This window comes from Phragmites australis, chromosome 8 (genome assembly GCF_958298935.1).
Source record: "Phragmites australis chromosome 8, lpPhrAust1.1, whole genome shotgun sequence".
NCBI classification, from domain to species: domain Eukaryota; kingdom Viridiplantae; phylum Streptophyta; class Magnoliopsida; order Poales; family Poaceae; genus Phragmites; species Phragmites australis.
In genome coordinates this window covers 23,752,347-23,760,984 of record NC_084928.1, presented here as the reverse complement: position 1 = coordinate 23,760,984, position 8,638 = coordinate 23,752,347, and the positions used below count along the sequence as shown (strand labels likewise).

The following is an 8,638-nucleotide window of genomic DNA, read 5'->3' as shown; positions in this document are numbered from 1 at the left end:
CCTCCGCTGCTCGGCCTCCATCGTCGCCTGCATTTGCTCCCGTATCCTTCTCTCTTGTTCCAGCTGGGCCTACAATATATTCACCCTAATGTTACAATAATGCAAAGGAAAGGTATGAAAAAACCAATGAACGACGAATAAACCAGGAATAACCTCGAGTGCCTCCACCCGGTGGTGTGAAGTGTCCTTCCGAGGTCGTATGGCCGGGCTCGTGCTCGTGCTGCTTGCTCGAATCTGGGAGAGACTGGGAGTAGCGGCCGAGTCGATTGCGCCGTCGCCAATCCAGTATCGCCCATGCTTCTTGCCTCCTCCCACCCTCATGACGACTTCTCCATCAAGGTCCTCGGTGCTCGGATCGTACTCTGGCCCATGGACCTCCCTTGCCATCGATGTGTACTCACTAAGGCGGTTGTGGACGGTCGCATTGCTGTACGCCTCGGGCCCGTCCTCCGGGTTGTAGTCGACGTCGGACGTCGCCTTGCCCTTGTGGGCCATAGCAAATGCCTTGAAGATGGAGCAAGGCTGGCCACCATGTGACGCCGACTGCGAGAAAAATAGCAAGATGATTAGAAATCATGCAGAATTGAGCGTTAGAATAAATAAATGAATTCGCGTACCCATGTTTGTGCGTATCCGCTGAGGTTGCGGCTGCCTTGATGGTGTGCTACACCTGGCATCATCAAACGCCGCTCCCGGCACAAGTTGTGCGTCTCCTCCCACTCGCGTGAGCACCACTTGTCCACCATCTGTTCCCAGCACTGGGGATGCGTGGCGCACCAATAAGGAATTATCTACAGGCCATCAAGTACATGACATATCAGAAGATGAAATTAAGCCTACTTAATCTCAAAAGGAATCAGTATTAATGTTCTGTATTTACCTGCAGGTACTGGTCCCGGGTCAGCGTCATGGTTCTTGCGTCCCTTTTGGTGACCTTCGTTCCAACGACGGTCCCGTGGTAAGTTACGACGGCCTGGATGCGCGCCTCGTAATGCATGTCCACGACGAGTTTTTTGCAGCATTTGGTAGCCACCGCATCCGCCCTGGCCTCATGTCCGTCCTGGCATCTAAAGAAATCCTGCATACAAACACGATGTATCCATTCATTATTTCAAGAATGTCCAATAATTACGATGTATTGAGCAATGTAGTGCGAGGAAGACTTACCCACAGCTCTTGCTTCACCCGCTCCGCCTTGTTGTTGAATACCCTGCGGGCCCGATCTGCAGCATCGGGGGCGGCGGCGTAGTGGTCAAACGAGTAGGCCGGCCCCGTCACTCCGGCATACTCAACCAGGCCAGGGAAGTGCTCCTTGCACAGAAGACCGAGGATGCCATTGACTTGGCGTGTGTGAGCACCTCCACTCGCCACAATCGTCCAGTTCCTGCCCAAGTGATTAACAATCGTCCAATTTCTATTTTGATATTCAACATATCATATAAAGTAGTGAGAACATCTAAAGTTACTTACTTTTCCCCCTCGGGTCGAATCAGCGGGCGTCTCTCACGAGGTATCGGTCGCTGAGGGAGGCTCGCGGGACCTCGCAAGTAGACGCTCGACGAACTAGAGGAAGCGGAACCCCCTGCTGTCGCCTCCTCCTGCGCGTCCTCCTGCGCCTCCTCGTCGTCCTCCTGTGCGTCCTCCTGCGCCTCCTCGGCGTCCTCCTGGGGCACCTGCTCCTCCTCCTCCTCCTCACGCGACGGGGCGGCAGGCGACGACTCCCTCCTGCGGCTGCTCCTCCTCCTACTCTCCCCCGGTGCAGCGGTCATTGTCCTTCGGTACAAGGACGTTAGCTTCCTCATCCCACCGCCCACCATCTTTGTTCAATCACCTGCAATTAAAAAGAGTAAACCAATAAGCACAGATAAACAAGAAGTACTTAGAAAGAGATGCAAAATAAACAAAACGTAATTACAAAATAACATAGTATTACATGTATTAGAAATAATCTTCATGATCGGGATTAGCTGGATCATAAGTCTCATCATCACTATCAATCATGTCGAAATAATCAACACTATCCGAATGAGCAATGTTGCCATTGTCATTGTCTAAATGTAATCGCTCAAGCATTTGTAAGTCCTTCACATTTTGCACCTCATCTCCAACGTCCTCTTCAATAACCGTTTCATTGTCTACTTCCATTCCGATCGCTTCGGTTAAGTCTATCTCAAACCTCCCTTCTAGTCCCTCTTCTTGAAAGAACTCTCCGTCATATGTGTTTGGGTCTAAGTTGTAATCTTCATCGTTTGGGACAGGCACTTTACCGTGTGGCAATACCCTGTGCACAATATCCCAACCCTTAAGATGCCTTATGGTTTGACACGCATATGGGAGATAATAAACTTGCGTGGCCTGTTGGGCCACAATATAGACATCGTCTCCTGGTAAGACAGAATCCTGTTGAATTTCGACTAGCCCAAGATTACAATATGTCCGTCTCGTTACTTCAGGATCAAACCAATGGCATTTAAATATGACGGGATTAAAAGGTTTGGAACCATGAAACTTGAGTTCGTATATTTCTTCAATTCTTCCATAATACTCGACCTCATCAACGCTGGGCGTAAAAACTCCGGAACTTGTGGTTCTTCGATTGGGCCGACTCTGCTCGTAGCTTGTTGTGCGAAAGCGATATCCATTCACGTCATAACCAGAAAATGACCTGACCCTATAGGCAAAGCCATCGGCAACCTGTCTCAACTCGGCACACATAGACGCATCCCTCTGGCCCTGCAAGCTCAAGCAGGATACATCGTTATATTATTCGCACGTACGAGTAACTTGGAATGTCAAACTAAGTACGAGCTAAATTGGACGGTACCTTCCATTTGAACCAAGAAATGAAATCGGGCATTCCATTTCCCGCACCCTGTCTAAGAAGGGTATCTACCTGCTGCGGGGTAGGATCCCTTGATTGATGCCAGAATTCATGAAGAAATTCCCTGTACCAACGAGAAACAAGGGGGTTGGATGCAGAATAGTGACGGCGTATTTAACAAGTTCGTTGAGAACTTACTGCATGTACGGTGCCACTTCGTCAAGGTTGGTCAACACGTATAGCATGATATGGCGCCACTCTTCATGATTCAAGGTCTTGGGGGTCGATGCACTTGCGCTTCCGAGTTGGCCTCGGAAAAGGCTGAGGTTCGATTCATTTTCGCCAGCATTGTAACGAGGGGGTGGATTATGCACGCTAGGGAGGTTGTCACCATAGTATGTTGTTGTCACGTACGATGCTTGTAATCTGTTGCAAACCGAAGAAGTTTACCCAGGTTTCTTCGGAGATTTTTCGGTTTGCAAGCATCGTACGTGACAACTTGCGCAAAACCTTCTCAAATTTTTATCACAGCCTCCACATATGATATCATGACATCTTGACAAGTTTCATGATTTTCGGACTTCGTTTGCTTTTTATACAATTTAAAAACAACTCGACCGCAAGTTCGTGGTCATGTTTCGTGAACAAGATGTTCAAAATTTGTGGTCTTTTCCTGGATACGGCCTCACATTATACTAAATAACATGAATATCATTTTTCCATTCATTTTTTTCCATTATTCGAATGACTAGCAGTTATAATTTGAATTATCCAAGAAAATTCAATTAATTGAAATAAATTAAAGAAATATAGAAAAAGTCCGAGAAATGTGCCACATTGGAACATGGAGTACCAGGTATTGTATGAGGACTACAGAAAAAGTTTGGAGGTCAAAAGTGAAAAAAAATTAGGGTTTGCCGAGTGTCAAAAAATGACACTCGGGAAAGCAGCCTCTTTGCCGAGTGCCACGTGTTTGCCGAGTTCTTTCTCTCTGGCACTCGGCAAATAGCCTCCACGAACTTGCTCAAAAGTGAAAAAAATAGGGTTTGCCGAGTGTCAAAAAATGACACTCGGGAAAGGAGCCTCTTTGCCGAGTGCCAGATGTTTGCCGAGTTCTTTCTCTCTGGCACTCAGCAAATAGCCTCTTTGCCGAGTTCTTTCTCTGTGGCACTCGGCAAATAGGCTCTTTGCCGAGTGCCAGATGTTTGCCGAGTTCTTTCTCGCTGGCACTCGGCAAATAGCCTCTTTGCCGAGTGCCCGATAAAAAGCACGCGGCAAAGTCTGGGACACTCGGCAAAAAAGCCGTCTCCGGTAGTGACCGGTTTTGATGTTTCTGTTACTTTGTGACATTTCATTTGTCACATCTCAGATATACAGAAGCAATTGGTAGGCAAAAAGAGAGTTTAGAAGAACTAACGTTTTGCATTTTACTTGTACTCTATGTGACTTGATTGCATAGATTTTAATTGTCTTCCTTTTATGTTTAGTCATGATAACACATTTCAAAGATTAAGTATCCAATTGGACGGGGACATGATAGAGGAAAGATGGAGCCATTACGCCCCTTAGTTCGCTCTGGCGACTCCCCCACCCCCCAGCTGCTAAACCCACAGATCTGTGTCGAATTCTTCCTGGATCCACACCATTCTCCCCCTCCCTCCTACAGATATGTTCATCCGCACATTCCACTTTGCTTCCCTGCAAAATCCATCTCTGATCTCCCCCTCCCTCCCTGTTTTCGTGTTTGGAAGATACAGCCTATGTTCAGTCGTCTGGAGCGCTAGATTCAGATCGGGTTCAAGTTTCGGCGCTCCTCGGCTCATCCGGTATTTCCTCTGGCCAGATCCAGTAGTTTCTAGGTGCCTCCCAACCTCTTGGCTTCAATGGGGTCTCACCACTTCGTACCTATGAAGAGCGCAGGGCTCGAGAAAGTGCTTTTTGTTGAGAGTAACTAGAGCATGGTGAAGTCGAGTTTATGGTGGCGTAATGAGTATTCACATTCAAAGCTTCCTCCTTCCTGCGGTTACTCATTGAAGGCTTTGCAACATCCAAAATCGGCCAGCTATTTGAGAAGACTAAAGGGGAAATGCTTCAATTTACTGGCGTCAGACTATTTAGTTGCGGCCTGCCGAGGCCCTACTAGATGCTAGTGCTGTTACCAGTTTAGCCTCAATCCGGTGATTGTAAACTGAAATCTCCGGAGCTCTGTCTTCAGCCTCCTGCAAGTCACCGTCCCTAATCAGAAGAGGCTTATCCTCCACACTTAGAAATCCGCCTCTGCCAAGGCTCATCCTCCACGCTCATCCTTCCACCTTCTCCCTCCTACACTGAAGTTGACCCACCAAGGCTCTTGCCTAACAAGCCGACAACCTCTACCATCACCACTCGGATGGCCAACTTCCATGGTGACCCAGCAGACATGCCGTTGGAGGCGTTTGATGTGGTGGCCACAACAGACGACATCGAGCGGTGGAAGGAGATGATGCTAGACAGGGCTGCAGTCTATTGGTTGGCGGGGAACTGGTCGGAGACTGAGCCTTATGTCCTTTCTAACGCCTTGATGTCGGTTTCCGCATCAGTGTTCAGGATTGTTAGTTGGTGAAACCCCATCCGGAAGATTTCCTTATCATCTTTGCTAGCAGATGTGTCAGAGATGAAGTCATCAATGCTCACCAACTGCCTTATCGAGGATGCAATTTCTGTCTCACCACGTGGAATGAGAGAAGATATGTAGACACCACCAACTAGAGCTTCCACATGCGTTTGCGTATTGAAGGTCTCCCGGAACACACATGGTTCGAGGAGGTGGCTGCTCTGGTGGTTGGAAGGGAGTGCTCGCTACACTACATTGAAGAACAGTCTAGGAGAAGGGAGCGCACGAGGACATATTACATTTGGGTTGGTGCAACAACCCATCTCTCATCCCCAAGCTTGTTTGGCTAACCATCACTAAAGCTAATCGAGAGTTGCCACCGACGTCCATTTCGCTGCCTCAGGTTGAAATCCACTATGATAGGCCTACTGATGTCAAGGGTGGACAGTCGTACAAACTTTTCATCCATTTAGAGGTCATCCACAACTTGGCTTTCCTCACCAACAACGCTCCTAACCCTCGGCACAACAACAGGCACTGGGAGCGCATACTAGACATGCAATACGGCTCTCCAGATAGAGGTGTGCAAGCTGATCTCATCCCTCACCATTCCTATCATGGCAATGGTGGTGGTGGCCGTTGTGATCGTGATGAGGATGCCGATGATGAATAGCATCGGTGCAGCCCTCGCCAACATCGCAACCGCTCTCTTTGGGCGCGCCTCTCACTGCCCTGTCTTGATGAAGGTAGCGTTGTTCATGCAAGAGATGATCGTTGGTGGTATGGTCTTTGCAGAGATGGTAACACTCCTCTGCAATCGGCTTCGCCTCCAAGGAGCCCGGCCTGCCACCAGCAGCAAGGCATCCAGAAGTGGCAATAGCGCAAGAAGGTATCCTTCGCATCGCTGATCGCCATGGTGTGCATGCCGCACTGTCTGCCATCTCCCCTGCTACCTCCAAGAGGTGATATGGTATTGTTGGACTACTTCCCAGCTCGGATCTTGGCTCAATTCCTTCTGGTTTCGATCCAATGCTTGGTGAGTTGGTCTCTTTCTCCATAGCTCCTAGTAACATCTGTCCGGTGCCCTCCCTGCTCCTCCCGGTGGCTTTCCAGGCGGCTGTAGATGATGTGGTCGCCTGCTTCGTAGGGGAGTGCAATGTTTCTTCTATTCCTGATGGAGAGGCAACATTAGTGGAAAATGCAAACCAACAGGTATGCATGCCTTTTTCAAAGTATGCAGTAGATGCAATCAACTGAAGTGTTCACCATTGATGAGTTCATTGACTCGATCACTACACCCTTACAACCTCCCCTTATTAGTTCCACCCCAGTTGCTTTTTCTGTTTCCACAGACATCTAGGAGTCGAGCCTCACAAACTCCCCTAGGTGCAACGACAGACTGGCCAGAAAAATCACTCTGGGCAAAGGCCATCTTCAGCTTGCGTAGGAAATCCTGGCAAAAAAACTAGGATCTTTAGAATCCACTCCATGTTCTAATTCTAATCTTCTGACCCCCTACTCACAGTGCTTTTGATCAAATTAGACATTTCTAAAGCTTTTGAGTCATTCATTTGGCCATACTTGATTGAAGTCCTATAGGGGATAGGGTTCGGACAGAGATGGAGAGATTGGATCTTGACATGGCTTGGGACCTCCTTCTCTAGAATTATCTTAAATGGGATCCCTGGACCTCAATACAAGATGTACTGTGCTATATTAGGTGTGTGTGGGGTTAGGGGGGCATCCTGATGTTGAGATATGCTATATTAGGTGTGTGTTGAATTGGCTCATTCATGAAATTTCAAAGTATGCACAATTTAATCTCATATTACTAGTCTAAAGAGAGATGGATATATTTAAATAGTTAGCTCTCTCTATTGTTTAAAGTGAAAACACATGTGAAGGAGAGAGAGCGACTTTGCCTATACATGTATGCGCATTTCACATGAAAATCACATGACTTATGAATTAGATATAAATATGACAGAAATTATGTAATTATCTTTTCCTTATAATACGATGGTTCTATTTTAATAGGAATAAAACGGATGTTTGAAATCAAAGATAAATACAACAGTTTCTTCTAGTGATTCATTGAGATTGAAATAAGAATAAAATGCCTAATTTGATTGGAATTAATTATCATTTGTGATTGAAAATGCTAATTTTATGGCTATTTGAAAACCATGAAACGTCGTGGTTATCTCTCTATTTTTCATCTCCTTGTTTTCCCGATCCTCTGCTCTCCCAGGCCTGCTGCATAGTATTGTTTGTCACCAAGGTTTGTCATCCTTTTCTCTCGATGTGTATCAAAGGAAGAGAGCAATATCATCGAAACTGATACTATGTAGAGACCTTCATGGCTTTGCCCGCTCGATGTTCGCTATGACAACTGCGACCTCTTTTTTTGACATCGATTATGTCCTTAACTTTGATTATGTACTCGACTTCGACTACCTGTTGGGCCACATCAAGACGAAGGTGTCAAGTTATGCTAGGTTAGCGCGGCAGGGCAGATCTAAAGGTGGGACGTCGCAAAAGAAAAGTGCAGAGGGTGAGATGCTCGGGACCGCACGTCGGCTTGATTGAGGAGAGAGAGGGTGTTTGGATATTTGGATGGTGGTTAAATTGGACGATGGATGTCAAATCCAAATTGGACGACCCTCGTCCTTCGAATGAGGAAAGGTGAGTTTTGAGTCGCCTCACCCTTTTATATCACCCCTTTGACATTACCCCAAAGTCAGTGGGGGACAACCTTATCCACCCCCAGAGACCGTCAGTCAAACCCAGGCCCTGGCCCGGGCCCGACCGCCCTCTTATTCCTTTTTAAGCCGATCCGATCCCCATGCCTACCAGCACTCCCACTCCCAGTCCCATCTGTCTCTCTCCTCCCAACAACAATAAACTGTAACAGAAAGTCAGCGCCCTTCTCTCCTGCATTGCCCAAGAACTCGAGAAGCTAATGGAGGATGATCTGGTGTGGTGCTACAGCAGCGGCAGCGGCAGCGGCAGCGGCGACAACAACAACTGGGACCTGCACGCCGTCGTGGGCTTAGCATGTGGTGGCGGCAGCGTCTCCCCGCCGCCGCCCTCTGACGACCCCTTCGCCTCGCTCCCGCCACCGCCGCCACAGCTGCAGTCTGACGAGCTGCCGGACGCCCATGAGTGGATGCTGCTCCCGGACCTTCCGCTGCTGGACGACCTCACCGCCGTCGACGTCGCCG

General features: G+C 48.1%; 1 protein-coding gene across 1 annotated transcript; it reads right to left on the bottom strand.

Annotated features, from left to right (window-relative positions):
- Positions 1 to 835: 835 nt before the first annotated feature.
- LOC133925890 (uncharacterized) lies at positions 836 to 2,378 on the bottom strand. Its single transcript, XM_062371631.1, has 3 exons — positions 1,471 to 2,378; positions 1,168 to 1,384; positions 836 to 1,078 (listed from the first exon to the last, which is right to left on the bottom strand). Exons 1-3 carry the CDS (start codon positions 1,815 to 1,817, stop codon positions 863 to 865), a joined length of 780 nt encoding a protein of 259 aa, XP_062227615.1. The 5' UTR covers positions 1,818 to 2,378; the 3' UTR covers positions 836 to 862.
- Positions 2,379 to 8,638: the final 6,260 nt, after the last annotated feature.